At 42.6% G+C, this 14,819-nt stretch overlaps 1 protein-coding gene across 1 annotated transcript in view; it reads left to right on the top strand.

Annotated features, from left to right (window-relative positions):
* Positions 1-14,458, top strand: part of snx29 (sorting nexin 29) — a 21,182-nt gene extending 6,724 nt beyond the window's left edge. Inside the window, exons 4-13 of the mRNA XM_005721955.1 lie at positions 645-769; positions 1,438-1,618; positions 1,725-1,795; positions 3,443-3,700; positions 5,201-5,597; positions 7,183-7,295; positions 7,672-7,771; positions 7,914-7,996; positions 12,802-12,865; positions 14,326-14,458. Of these exons, the coding sequence (XP_005722012.1) occupies positions 645-769; positions 1,438-1,618; positions 1,725-1,795; positions 3,443-3,700; positions 5,201-5,597; positions 7,183-7,295; positions 7,672-7,771; positions 7,914-7,996; positions 12,802-12,865; positions 14,326-14,458 (1,525 nt within the window). The remainder of the gene's footprint in view (positions 1-644; positions 770-1,437; positions 1,619-1,724; positions 1,796-3,442; positions 3,701-5,200; positions 5,598-7,182; positions 7,296-7,671; positions 7,772-7,913; positions 7,997-12,801; positions 12,866-14,325) is intronic.
* The last annotated feature ends 361 nt before the right edge of the window (positions 14,459-14,819 follow it).

The following is a 14,819-nucleotide window of genomic DNA, read 5'->3' as shown; positions in this document are numbered from 1 at the left end:
CTTTCGAGCCTATACAGCTTGGAGTAAGACAACATGCATGAAGAGGATGATGTGGACAAAATACTCATTTGCCTAATAATTCTGCACTCCCTGTAGGTGCGTAGCGCAAACATGGGACACAAGGGAATGTCGCTTTCTCTCATTCTCGGACACTAAAGCTCAGAAAGTTCAGGAGCTAAAAGGTCGGAGAGTTGAAGCTGCAGGGATAACCTCAGGTAAAGCTGCCACATTAGGGTCTTGGAGAGCTCAGTAGAAAAGGGATACACAAACAGAGCCTGGAGGTCATCCAGAGAAGACGTGTGAGAGCTACTGCAGTCTTGTATGAGAGAAATCTTATATCTATAGTAGATTTATGAGATTCAAATGTGAGGCCAAATCCCATAAAGTGAAGCTGGGTTTAACCTCAGGCCTTTCAGACTATCTGCATTAGGAGAATCATTTGATATGTGATGCACTCAGTTAATTGAACATTAACATTTACATGGATTAGTTGTAGTTTCATCTATGCTGCACTGGAAATGTGAAAGCAACATTTCCAGTGCAGCATAAAAAGCACAGCAGGGTGAACTGGGCTGTTCTGACTATTAGGCGACACCCCCACCCGCTTGTCTTCATGTTATCCTAACCTGTCTTTGTCTCTGCAGGGTGATTTGTCTGTGCGCACAGTTTGAAGCGGTGCTGCAGCACGGTCTGAGGAAGAGCAGAGGTCTGGCCCTCACAGCTGCCGCTCTCAAACAGGCCGCAGGCTTCAGCAGCAAGACTGAAACAGGTACGCCAGGTTCCCGTACGGCTGTGAAATTGTGGGTTTAGAGTTGAAAAGTGGAGCAGAAACTTCACTTTAGCCCTCTGTGACCTTGGATAAGCAGACTTGCGGAAGGTATCCTTAAAAACTACAACCACACAGCTTATTCTGTGGAATATTAAGACAGTGTTGCTATTGAGGACAAATGCGTGACTTCTGTCATGTATATCTATTACCATATGCAATGCTTTTCTGTATTTCACAGGCAGTTAGAAGACAGGATTGTGCCTGAACCTGAGGATTTAGAGCTTACTAATGAAGCTAGGGCCTCTGACAATGCTAGAAATACAATAATAGCCAGAGTTTCAATTTTCTCTGAGGTCACATGGTGATTTGTATGCAAACCAGCAGCTTAACGCTCATCCCTATTAATTACCACACCTCAGAAAACACAACATTAAAACAGACCTAGTTTGAGTTCTGAGGAGAGAACAAAGGATGGAGACGGTTGGGATGGAGCTGTGTGAGTGGTGCGTGAAGGGTCCCCTCTTCTGTTAATGAGAGGGGGATGTGCTGAGAGAGTCTTTTGCAGCTTCTTTTCTACCCTTTTGAACTCTTACTTAACTCCAGAGCAGTTGTTTTTCACAATAGAGGTGGAGCTTATTCTTCCTCTTTCCTTTTGTCCCGCTCGCTAGAGTTGACTTTCTGGTTCTACGTGAAGGAGCACCTGAACCGCCACGAGCTCCAGCGGTTTTACTCCCTGCGCCAGATCTCCTCAGAGCTCGGCCGAGGTCGTGCCTGGCTGCGCTGCGCCCTCAATGAGCACTCGCTGGAGCGCTACCTGCACACGTTGCTGGCTGACCGCCCCCGTCTCGGGTTAGTGACAAGCCCCCTCGTCAGTTATGCTCCGCACACAGTTTCTCAGCTAGGTGGAATTTTTTCTTTCTTTTTCGCTTGTTTATAGATCTTTTGTGTTTTCTAGATCTTACTATGAAGACTGGGCTTTTGTGCTTGATGAAGAGAGAGCTAGTATGCTTCCTACCATGGCTGCAGGTGAGCTTGTGTTTTTGCATTAAATTATTGGTGGTAAACACACTAAACAGCTTGCTGACACAGCAGGAGAGTATAGGGTTCAAACTTTAATACAGACTTTCAGCACTGTGCAAAAGTCTCGAGTCACCCAGGAAGTTCTTGTAATCGGATTTTTGATCAGCCATATGTCATCATTTCACAAGCATCTGATTGGTAACAGCTTCATTTTTCAGCATGAACATGATTTCAAACACACCTCCAGTACATATAAAGCATACCCGGATAGAAAAACGCATAACAGGACACTATCAGCCATGGATTGGCCTCCCTAGAGCCTGGGCCTAAACATCTCTTGACAGAGAACAGAGCAAAAGGCAGCCAACTTCCAAAGAAGAGCTTTGAATGTCCTTTAAGAAGCCTGGAGAGCTATTCCAGAAGACCAATAAGCTGTACTGTTCCGCTCAGTATTAGTTTGCTCCATTTAACAATAAAGGAGATTACCAAGTTTTCATTTTCATGCTCATGATAATTGTAAAAATTATTTTTTCAAGCAAAATATAAAGAAATGAGGAGTGGTGCAAGACTTTTGCACAGTGCTTTATGAGTTGGTTATAAGTTAAGCTTAAGTAACATAAGTGGAAGCAACTCAAACTGTTAAAGCTGGATGTAGCCACTCTGACATCAGACAGTGGCCTCTTTACTGCCACCTGAATATTAGCATTTTGGCTAAAGCTATTTAGTTGCAGACAGAAGGCTCTAGGTAGCTTGAATGCATCCACAGACTGTATGCCTGCATAGCCCAAACACATCTGCATACATTTCACCACAGCTTAAAACAAAGCACCAACTTGTTGGACGGCCTGTTGGTGTAATTAGCCACACAGCAGGGCATATTATGTCTGATAAACAAGGTTAAAAAGGTCACTCAGCGACTCAGATAATGCCTAACAGGCAGCCAGGGAGCTACGGATGTCCATGTCAGCTCCCACCTGGCATTCAGATTGTTGGAGACTCCTAAAATAAAACTCCACTCTAGGACGTGCAGTTTGCTGCATTTCCACACTGGTTTCGTTTTTCAGCTTCTTCTGTGGCCCCTCTCATACAACTGAGCCCGAGGTTTAAAATTCCCTTTTAAAATATGGTCCTTTTGCTGGGCTATATTTGTTGCCCCATTATTAGAATTTACACACTGGAAGATTTAAATTCAGCCAACTTATGGCTGCATTTTTAGTCTTTAAATGTTGTGTTCTCGTGTGTTACTAACCACACTCAGTCTCTCTGAAATGACTTCACACAAACGGAGCCGCTGTAAAACACAGGAAACTGACTGACTTTGCACTTTACTTGTTAAGCATGAGTGGGTTTTTGCTGACAGTTTAAGCTCCGACCCCATTTATGTTAATGGTCGCACTGGTGCTGTTGAACTATTGATGAGCACAACTCGGATGAAAACAAACCATAAAATTATTTAGAATGTAAACCACTGATCTTGTGCCAGAGCATTTCTCTTCTTCTTCTTCTTCTTCTTCTTCTTTTTTACATCTCGGGCAGATTTGTTGTGTGCACCCAGAAATACTTAGCAAGCACAAAGAAAGTTCAAAAGCTTCATGTGTTCTAGTGGAACTAAAGTACATTTCACTTCCTTCTCTCTCCATCTGCTGCGCTCAGGTTTGAACTCCATTCTGTTTGCCATCAACATTGACAACAGCGACCTGAACGGCGCCGTAACACGCGGAGGGTCCTCAGTGTCGCACCTCCTCAAGGAGTCCACGCAGGGCATTGGCAGCCTGTGGAAAGAGTCCACTCAGGGGGTTAGCAGCCTGCTGCGAGAGATCGGCACAGCCACAGCTGTGGTGCCTGGCTTCACCCCTAAAGTGGATGGGGCCTCCGACCCACTCCCCGTGGTGCCACGCAGCACCTCTGCTGGTAGGGCAACAGCAGTGTTTGACTTGCTGTTATATGCAAGAAACTGGTGATTTTTTTTTAGTTTTGCACTTGATTGATCCAAACACTTTCTGTTTATTTGCTTTGTTTTAGTATTGCAGTATATGTGTTTTTATAAGTGTCACAAAACCAGCAAAAAGCAACATATGGCTCAGTTTGTGCTTCCATAATGGATGCTTAAACAAGGATGCAGCTCGAGGCATCTGCAGCAGAGAAGAATCCCACCGTGAAGTCTGACCTCATTTAGAAGTCTGCCTCAGTCTGTCCCGTCGGAGGGAAACTCACACCATTTTCTCTCCATATGTTCTCCTCAACGGGACTAAAGCGCCTTTAGACTTTTAACTGTGCGCTGCTGAAACTTTCTGCTGAAATGAATGTAAATGAAATTCTAAGCTGCTGCGCCGGCTCCTCCGAGTGGGAAAGCCTATTCAGATTATTCACCGTTAGAAGACTTGCTAATGCACAGCCAGCCTCTTTGGCTCTGAGAGGAAGGAGACAGACTTTCTTTTATCATCATTCATCTGTTCCTCACAAAAGCCTTCGAAATGACGATAATTGCTTAACAGTCATCATGAGTCTAGCATATCAGCTACTTTCCAAACAAGGAGGAAAAACCAAAGCCAGTGTTGGTCTCAAGTATGAAGACACGGCGCCAGGAAATTCATCACTTTTGTCAGCAGAGGCAGAATCGGCAGATAATACACATAATTGTTTTTTTTTTTCCTCATTATGCACAGTTGAGGATGGATAGAAGTGCACATGTTCTGTAATTTGCGAACAGGACTGCTCCCAATTCTGTTGCCAGTCCTCTCCCTCTCTCCTCTCAGTCCAATTTTTGAGTTTTGCATTGCACAAATACCAGTTAAAAGCACTTAAAATAAACTGTAAACAGTTCTTTCACCTTACACTTAAATCATGAATGCAAAATCTGCAAAAGCAGCTGGTAATCGCAGTGTGCTACGTTGATAACATAGACTGTATATAAAAGATAGATGCGCTCTGGTTGCAAAGAGATTATATAGAGGTCTATGAGAAAACAAGCCGACTTCTCGTTCAGTCTATGACGTCGGTAAACATTTTTCGTCTCGGTCAAGTGTTTCAACCATTATTGAATAGGTGATGACCTTAAATTTTTCATGCAGTCTTCGACCTCTGGCCAAAATACTCAGTTTGAGGCATCAAATGGGACTTCACTGATCAGTGAGCGGCATCACAGTAGCTACAGCTTGTAATCCATAGATATTTTAGTGCTGATTTTTTAGCTTTTACTGCTTTCTCTATAGAAGATGAATAAAATGACTGTCATGTGTCCTGTGTCTCAGTTATTACACATGATAAAAATGTCAGTATGCAGGTTATAAGTCTAAGTTAGTGTTTTAATCTTTTAAGCATTACAGCTGTTTGTAAGATGAAAGTATAAACCTTAAAATATATAAGTTTTTGTTCACTCCTTTGTAAAAAGAAATATATTTTTCCACCCAGACTCAGGGCTGAGGAAGGAGCGGCGGAAGAAAAAGAAGATCACCAACATCATTTCCTTTGATGATGATCTGGATGGAGGAGCTGAGGATGAGGAGGACGGGGAAGACGACTCCCAGAAGATTGGCGGGATGAGGAAAAGTCACACCGCTCCTGCTCAGAGCAGTGTGGAGGAAGGGATTGACCCTTTGGAGCCGGTCTTCTCTGAGTCGCTTGCCCAGAATGGCATGTCTGAGCCGGGCACAGTCAACTGGGTGGGGTCCCCGCATCCCTGCCGCACACCTCCCATAACGGCGCCTCCGCTGCCTGACACCAAGAGTGTAGACAACGAGGAGGAAGAGGAGGAGATATATAAGCCTAGAGCACAAACCCAAGAGGAAGAGAGGATACCGAGTGATCAGTAAGTGAAAAGAACCGAAGTAGACTAGTAGTAGTTGTACTTTAGATTCTGGTGCTCACAGCAGAAAAAATATATTTGAGAAATTCAGCAAAAAGCAGCATGTGAGCAGTTTGAATGCAGGAGATTTCTTCTTTCTGCGTGCAGCTCGCTAACATTACATTTGAGCTGAAGGACTGTTGACTGTCACACTGTCATGAGCATAAGCCTTTCGTCACAGCTAGATGCATCGCTGCTCCTGCACGGTGATCTGGCTGCGGGTTGTTTAGTTTTGGTAGAAAATAAAAATAGTTCGGGTCATGATCATGACTTCTGGAAAGAGAGATCGGTGCCCTTTTTCTGTAATTGTTTTCTATAAAACTTGCCATCTACAGACCAGAAGAAAATTACTTCAGTTAGGTTGCATTTTTATACTTTTAGCACTCAATTTTAAATGTATGTATAAAATGTATGCATGTATAATACCACAAAAAGATATAGAATTTATTTATACCAAAGGTTTTCAAACTGTGAGCCGCGCCTTCCCAGGGTGGCGGAGACGTACATGAACAGCAGAAAGTTCTAATTTGTAGTTTTCAAATAGATACACATTCCCCAGACACTTTATTAGGCACACCTTGCTAGTCCTGAGCTGGATCCCCTTTTTCAACTTGAACTGTCTTAAATCTTCATGGCAGAGATTCAGCAAGGTGCTGGAAACATTCCTCAGAGATTTTGGTCCATATTGACTTGACAACATCACACTGTCGGCTGCACATGTGGAGTACACTGAGCTCACTGTCATGTTCAGCTAATGGGTTTGAGATGATTTGAGGTGGTGCGTTATCCTGCTTGAGTTGAGCATCAGAAGACGATGCACTGTGGTCGAACAGAGATGGACATGGTCAGAAACAATACTCGGGTAGAGAGTTATTAAATTAAATTATACCACCACCATCATCACTCTGAACCCTTGATACCCCGTGGTTTTATGTCAAATTCTGACTCTGACATGCAAACGTTGAGCAGTTAATCGAGACTCAACAGACCAGGCAACTTTTCCAGTCTCATATTGTCCAGTTTTGGCAAGCCTGTGTTAATTGTAGCCTCGGTTTCCTGTTTTTAACTGACAGTAGTGGCAGCTGGTGCAGTTATTGCTGCTTTTGTAGTCCATCTGTAGGCTGGACAGAGTGGTTACTGTTGTAGAGAAATGCCACTGGATGATTATTTCCTCTTTTTTGGACCGTTCTCTTTAGATTCCAGAGGTGGTTGTGTGGGAAAGTCCCAGCAGATCAGCAGTCTCTGAGTTAGTCAAACCATCATTTGGCACCAACAACCCTGCCACATTCAAAGTCACTTAAATTATCTTCTGCCCCAGAAAAAGCTTGGTTTAATTTCAACCTCTCATTTTGGCCATGTCTGTATGCTTACATGCACTTGGTTTATGCTGTGTGATTGGCTGATTATCATTATTATGCTGTGTTAACAGGTGTGTCTGTTACAGGTGCGTCAGACTTTGAACACACCACAATAAACTTACCTGTGGGTCAATTTATTCACTGATTCCTCAAGCAGCAAACTGACCAAGAGCAAAATTGTGCTGTTTTAGGGTGGTGGTGGGCAGCCTGTCCAGCGTGTCCACGTGGAGCCCTCTACAAGTCATGGCTGGACACAGCAGCGCAGACATCCTGATTCCTGTGAACCCTGCCGACCCTCAGTCAGGTACTGCAGCAGCGGTTAGTGGCTCACGTCACAGTGGAAATGCACAATTCACACAAATAGCCAAAGATTGATTGTAGTTCTGTGGGAACTCATGAAATTTCCTGTCCCAAAATGATATCACGAGGATCAATCAGGAGTACACAATTTCATGCAATCTAGGCAAACATAACATTCACACATCAGTGCCTCTGGCAGTCTTTGATGGGGGACCTGAAAGGCCATAAAGGGAAATGGTCCTTATTTCTCTTGCAGTAGGCATGCAGTGTTTTTACTGCTGATCAGAGCGGCTTATGGTTTCTGTGAAGGATTTATTTCATCGAATGAAACGCAGGGACTTTCTCTTTTGGCTTCCAGCTTTACTTTCACTTTGTTTCAGTGAGCTCCGTGGAAGACACGGCCGCATTTCCTGTTCAGTGTGAGTCGGCAGGATCAGTGGGAAACTGCGAGAGCAGCAGCAGATCTCAGCTCACGTTCAAGTAAGCTGTCGTTTCAGGCAGAAGTGCTGTGAAACATTCTTCACTTCCAGGCCTCCTCAATGTGACGTTGTGCTGCAGCTTAATGTGCAAAATAAAATAAGAAGCAATTCCAAGATGTGATTCCTCTTTCGAATTCTTTCAGTATGGAGTCCAGTCCAACAACGCAGCCTGCTCCGCTCTCCAGCGCGCTGTCAACATCTGCTTTGCCCGAGTCCATGACAGTGGGTGAGTGTGCTTTCTTTATCCGTCTGTCTGTCTCTTACTATTTCTCGCCTCCCCTCTCTTCTTAATGTTCCCAAACCTGTTCAGTGATATGAATCATTGCGGCGTTTGACGCATGGTATTCACGACAGCTGAGCAGCATATTTTATTCAGTCACTCTGACAAGAAAGGTTCAAACATGCCCACGAACAAGATGGATTTGATCTCTTTTGGTGCGGAGCTGTGGGTTGGTTGCCAAACAAAAACATGTTGTTACTCGCGCATTTATTCGTGACCCTCAATTAGTTTCTTGGGAGTACGAGTAAAAAAAAAAAAACACCTTAAGAGGAACAGAAGAGTTAATTACAAATTGCTAAGAAGCACCTGCTGGATACACAACAAAATACTCATTTAGCTAGCAAAACTTCAGATAAAGGAAAATGTTTTCAATTAATATTTTTATTTTCTTGCATGCATGATTGTAGAATTTGTAAAATTGTGCACTGATGCATGCAAGAAAAACATGCACGAGACTCTCTTCAGCCCAAAAGGTGATATGTGCATTACACACACACACAGACTTTGTCTAACCTCAAAACATACATTTAAACTTGCTTTTATCAGCAAAATGTGTGTGTGAGAAATTTGAGTTTGCGCAGCTGAATAACGAGTGGCCCAAAACGCCACAAACCTCTCCTAAATTGAATGAAACATACAAACGCCTTACATTAGATTTGACTGCAGGAAACTCACTTGTCAAATTATCTGTTCCTCAAGAGGCTTTACCCAGAAGATGATCAGATTTCAAGCTGTAGGCCCAGAAGTTTGTGACCGTAATGAATCCTTTGAAAGTCCTGACATGTCTTTCTTGGGAAATTTCTCCACAGCTGTGGAACCCGGAGCAAATGAAATTGAACTTCCTGATTAGTGTTTTCAAACCTTGTTGTCATTTTTCTTGCCGGATAAACTGATCTAATTGCAGTGAGTTAAGCCCTTCGTCCAGAGACTGTTCATTGTGTTTTCATTATGTTAAATCATCCACCAGGTGGTGCTGTTGTTCCAGTGTTCTGGCATGTTACTGTATGTACTGTATGGACTCGCTGTTTGCTTGGGAGCATGGCAAAAATCAGATTGTGAGAATGCCTGTAGTTCACATCAAATTTCTGATCTGTAATAAAAGAAAAAACAGAAACACAGAAAACTAAAATGAAATCACACGATGGACATTTTGGTGTGTGCGACCAGCTCACTGAACACACAGACTTTTTTTCCTCTTGCCTGGAGTCTGCTTGGTGTTCTGCTCAGTGCCCCGGAGCTAATCAGAGCTTAGACCCTTAGACGCCCAGACGGATGCTGTTTGAGATTTTGGGATTTAGTGTGTGTGTGAGAGAGAGAAAAAGACGGAGAAAGCCAGAGGAGGGAAGGTGAGGGGGAACTGCTCTTAAGCACCGGGACTGAGTGGTCGTCTAGTCTATTAGTCCTCAGTAAGAGGAGGCCAGAGGGTCAAAGAGAGAGAAGGGGAGAGAGCTGCTGATCTGAAATTTCTCTCATAGAGGCAAAGAGCAGAGAGGATGGTTTTCATGGTTACACAAGGCCTTTAAAAGATGTAGAATAGCAGATTTCAATAGCTGCTTCTTCCTTCAAAGACAAATCCTGCCTGAAACTCTAACGTCACATTTAGGTATCAGACTTTAAAGAGCAAAAGAGCTTCTCTCCAGACTGAGTCACATCACACAAGGAGGAAACCAGTGGACAGAGGCAGAGATACCGTTTTTGACTTGGTTCAGTTTTTATATTTTCAGTAGAAGATCAGAGCTTCTTCTCAGCTGAAAAACTCCTATTCACTTTGCTCTCCCTGGCTCTGTTGCTTTTGCACCTAAGCCAAAACAACAGTTCCCCCTGAGATTTGTGCAGAATCGTCTGAAAGGAGAAGGAAAAATACGCAGAACATGTCTGATTAAACCTTGATTTTATAGCGTTTCACTCTGGGTTTTGCCTTTAGGTAAAATCCACTTTGTATTGATCTAAACTGCAGGTTAAACTTTCCATAGAGACGTGCCACCATTTCATACGTGGAATTGAGTGGACTTGTCAACAAGAGTAACGGTGAGCCTGTGAAAACACCAGAGTGATGCATGCAAAATACTAAATTACTCGAGCTGATTAGGTTTAGATTGTGTTATACATTTGTACTATGTTATTAGAGCACACTGAAGGGCAGTAAAAACAGCCCATGATGTTGTTTGCCTGTTTAGTGAGTACATTTTTGATAAATTCAGAAGGTGCTGGATTTATTTAAAGGCGTGCTGGAGAACCTGAAGGAAAAACTGTGTTAGGAGAAAAAAGAAGGATGAGGGGTGCAGTGTGAGCTCGGCCTCAGTGATTTCCTTCTGGGTCTGACAGCTCGTGAGGCCAAGCGGTCCACTGATTGGAGAGTATTATTACAAGGCGTAGATCTCGCCTAATGCATCTGTTATTGGAACGATTGAGCCGGGGCGTGCACGTGCTGGCGGAAGTGCACGCTGTCTTGTTTTCCTGGAAAGATGGCTCTTCCACGCAGAGCCTGAGCACAGAGGTGCGTGCGTCTGTCTTTCTGCACACAGACTTGTGCTGTAATTTGTTCACGTCCTCTTGTGTGGACAGAGGGGCGTCTGGCTCTACTGAAGTCCCTAATGGCTCGTCCGTGGCAGCCGCTGTGAACGCGTGGTTGGACTAAAGGTCACGTTTATTTCTGGCCTGCTGATGTGGAGAATGGAGCTGTGGAGATAATCGAGTTTTTCCCCTTTCTCCTCACTGTTGTGCTTGTCATCGCTTTTTTTCTTCGCCTTTCCTTTTTCCTCGTCCTCCTCCAAACAGGCACTTATCCCGGGGTTAGATGAGAGACCTGCTCATGTCTGTGGCTATATCGACACCCTACATTAGCCATGAAAACAAAGCTAAGGTCTTTGCATGTGTGTAATTCAGGACATGCAAAATGCAGGATGGATTAGCTCTGTGTCTCACGGTTAATATTTATGGAAGTCCTGGTAACAGCCTAGTTAGGCACTTTGAAACCTCAACGCTCACCTCCGAGCGTAACTATGGAGATGAGTCACCGTGCAACTGCGCAGCCTGGCCCAAATCTGTCCTCAACATCAGGATGGAGATTAGCATCACCCGGCAGCAGACTGCTGGCAGACTTTGTCTGCGACTGATACAGTTCCACTGACTGACGCTTTAAGCTGGAAGAAAAAGACCCGGAGACCTTTAAACTGAAGTTGCTGCCACACATATGACACAAATGTCACCGTTATATTTATTGGGGATTAATCTGTCGGTTATTTTTTTCTGTGAATTGATTTTCCGGTCTATGAAATGTCAGAAATTGGAAGGAAAAAAACTGTTTTCCTCAGAGCTATTTGATTTGTCTTTTTTGATGTAACTCCTTAGACATATATAATTCATAAGGTCAAGAATTTTTTACTGCTTCAGCTTGCTCTCTTTTTTTTGTTTTAGCCAAACTTTAGAGCGACAGTATCCAAAATTTCGAGTGGTCCTGCCCAGTTTCAGATATTTTGCTGTGCACTCAAACTCTGATTTTCAGTGATTCGTTTCAATCTTTTCTTGCGTTGTTCCCGAGTTTTAGTCGCACAGTTTTGCTCCTGGCACTTGACAGCCACCATTCTGTTATTATTGCCTTCCTGCCACTATGAAGATATAAACAATCTAAATTTGATCCCATGGATTTGTGTTAATACACTGCTTGAAAACAAATACATAAATAATGGAACACTTAAATCACACATCTTGATGAACTAAATATTGAAGCTTAAAATCTTTACTGATTTTAACAGTCAGTCAAAGCGAAACCACCAACAGTGTGAGGGCTGGATGAAGTCATCAGGTGATCCTGTGGCTAAGTAGACCATATGCCTGTACGCACTCATCATAACATCTGGGCACACTCCTGTGGATGTTGTCCCGGGGGATCCCCTCCCAGACATGGATCCGAGCATCAGTGAGCTCCTGGACAGACTGTGGTGCTATGTTGTGGCTTTGGATGCATGACACATAATATCCCAGAGGTTCCTAGTTGGATGCATTGTGGGGTATGTTAGGTCCAGTCAGTGGCATCGATGGCCGAGCACTTTCCTACACCAGGGAACCCGAGGCCTGCTGCATTTTCAGGTCTGAGGATTTCTCGGTAACAGCAGTCAGGCTACTGTTGGCTAATAAAGGTCTGTATTACTGATCAACACAGTCGGAGAGAAGTTCAGAAGGTAGAAAACCTAGTATAACCTTAGTACTGTAATCCCTTATTCCCTTGTGAGAATCGAGTACAAAAGAGGGAATGCCTGCTCAGTAAAATAAAAGCAAATTATGTTCAGATGATTGTAATTATTAGATATTTGTGAGGTAATTGTGTTTTTGTTTACTAGCACGGCAGAGCAGAGTTTACATGAACCCAAATCTAAACCTGGATTCACTCTTAGATTTTCTTGGCTTTGTTTCTTTCTTCAAAGTTTTTAGTAGCTACCACAAAAGTATGTTTTATTGTGGCAATAAAAGTGCTGCTCTCTGTGAGTCCGATGGATCTCATTCTGTATAACTCCTGTCAGCTGAATAAAAAAAAAAAGTTAAACCTGATTTTATCAAAGCAGTTCATCTTTGTGACAGAACAAAAATCTCACATTAATACAGCAAGTGCGGCGTGTGGGATGCTGTTATTTCTACATTTGAAAGCTGTATGATATGAGTTTATGCATATTACTGTGTGTAGTCTTTGTGTGTCTGTGATGCATTGGAAGCAGTTTCTATGCAGAAATCTCACCGCAGTGTCTCTTCTGCAGTGGAGCTGCGTCAGGCCATTGTAGCCATGATGAACAGGAAGGACGAACTGGAAGAACAAAACACGTACGTTGGGATTCACTCCTCTTACCTGCTGCTTGCAAACTTTCAAATGCTCCATCACACACACATACTTAGGCTGGAAGAACTTCTCTTATTAGCCTCCAGAGACTGTGACTTGCAGCGATTTAATAGATGCTAAAAAAAAAAGTTAAGCATGCTGAAAGTCAAAGGTCAATAGTTTTATTGATAAGCTCAAAAATACAATACATATTTATTTCTCTTATAGATTTGAAAGCAAAAAGGTTGACTGAAGTACTTTACAAGTTAGTTAAAGAAAACAAGATGAAACAACTGATCAATAAATTAAAAACGATACAGTGAAATAAAACATAAAAACCAAAAATACAATGAAATAGACTAAACTGCTTTAATGGGAACCATGGCTGTACTATGAGAATTTGGAGTTGTTTAAGTTGCACTGCCTGGTTAAATAGTTGGTTGCCATTTAAAAATAAAAAGTAAGTAAAAGGATCTCACATTTTCTAATATAAAAAATGGACAGGGAGCCTTTATAGACCTGATGAAACTGGAGTGATGCAAAATCTGTTAAACGAGCAGCATTTTGACTGCCTGCGAGCAACAAACAGATACAAGCTATTACAGTAGTCCAATCTAGAGCTGATGAAAGCATAAATATGGATTTTTAAGGCCTTTTGGAGGAAGATGGGATTTTGCTTTGGGAATCTGACGCAGGTGATAAAAGCTGTGTTAACCCGTCTCTAACATCTCGTAGACAGGAAAATAAATCTGGATGGTGTCAGCGTAACAATGGAAGTGAATTTTGTACTTCCTGAAAATCGATCCCAAAGGCAGCATATATAATGAAAACTGAGTAGGACCCAACATGGACCCCTGAGGTACGCCACAACAAATCTAAAATAACTAAAAGAGCAGAAAAACCCGAGTCAGCAGTTAAGAAAAGACCATTAAAATACAAATACCACAAGTGTCTAAAAAGGTCTGATGATTAAAGTCGATTTCAAGAAGTTTTCTTTTTGGAAAAAAAAGCTGCACAACAGCGCATATGAAAGCAGGTGATACACAACCCGATGACAAAGAAGGATTTACTAGCCTGAATATTATGAAGGGTTTCCTTAAGAAGATGAGAGGCGAGGATCTCTCTATATAATTAAAGTGAATCTCCTGCCAAGCAGAGGTTAGAATTTCATACTAAATGATTTAAATTTAGGGTATTAAATTAACGACACAGGCACAGATTAAGTGCTGATTAAATATTTTATATCAGAGCTAAATGTAAATCAGTCTGTCAGTTAGTGCTGCAATTAAAGCAAGTATCGTCAGTTTATCTAATCTGTTTATGAAAATAACATCCCCAGTATTTTAACATTTAGAGGATTAAGCCTGTGTATGGGATGCTACCTGAATGTGATAGTGATAGAAGCCTGTGTTATTTATGCATAAACGTGCATGGCAGCTGCTTTTTAAAGTGTTTTTTTCTTTAGGTCTCTTCGCAGTCTGCTGGATGGGGAGATGGAGCACTCAGCAGGCCTGAGGCAGGAAACCGATCTGCTGAAGAAGAAGCTGGCAGAACTGGAAGAGAGGCACTCAGCGAAGGTCCAGGCGCTGGCCAGGTAAGGCGTGATGACTGCGGACCATACGTTAATACGTAACGTCTGCCTGCACAGTGGATGATTGAAACTGCACGTAGCAGGGGACTTATTCTATTAACGTTTAACAAGTTAATGCACTCTTAACAAATGAATGAGAGCAAAGAGTGCAGATTTAAAAATACTGCTTTTGATTTCAGGTGACAGTAAATTTAGATTATTGTGTGCGCCAAAGCATTTGCACGCTGACGTAAACAGACGATTTATTTGTTTTTGTCTACTGGTCAGAAAACTCATTTTTTACTCTTATTGACACTTTGGACCACAGGTTATTCAATTTGTTGACTTTCAGTCAGAAAATTGTTAATGGCACCTCTGATATAACAAAT

This window comes from Pundamilia nyererei, unplaced genomic scaffold (genome assembly GCF_000239375.1).
Source record: "Pundamilia nyererei isolate P.nyererei 1_Seehausen unplaced genomic scaffold, PunNye1.0 scaffold00005, whole genome shotgun sequence".
Classification (NCBI taxonomy): Eukaryota; Metazoa; Chordata; class Actinopteri; order Cichliformes; family Cichlidae; genus Pundamilia; species Pundamilia nyererei.
This window is presented reverse-complemented; position numbering and strand designations above follow the sequence as displayed.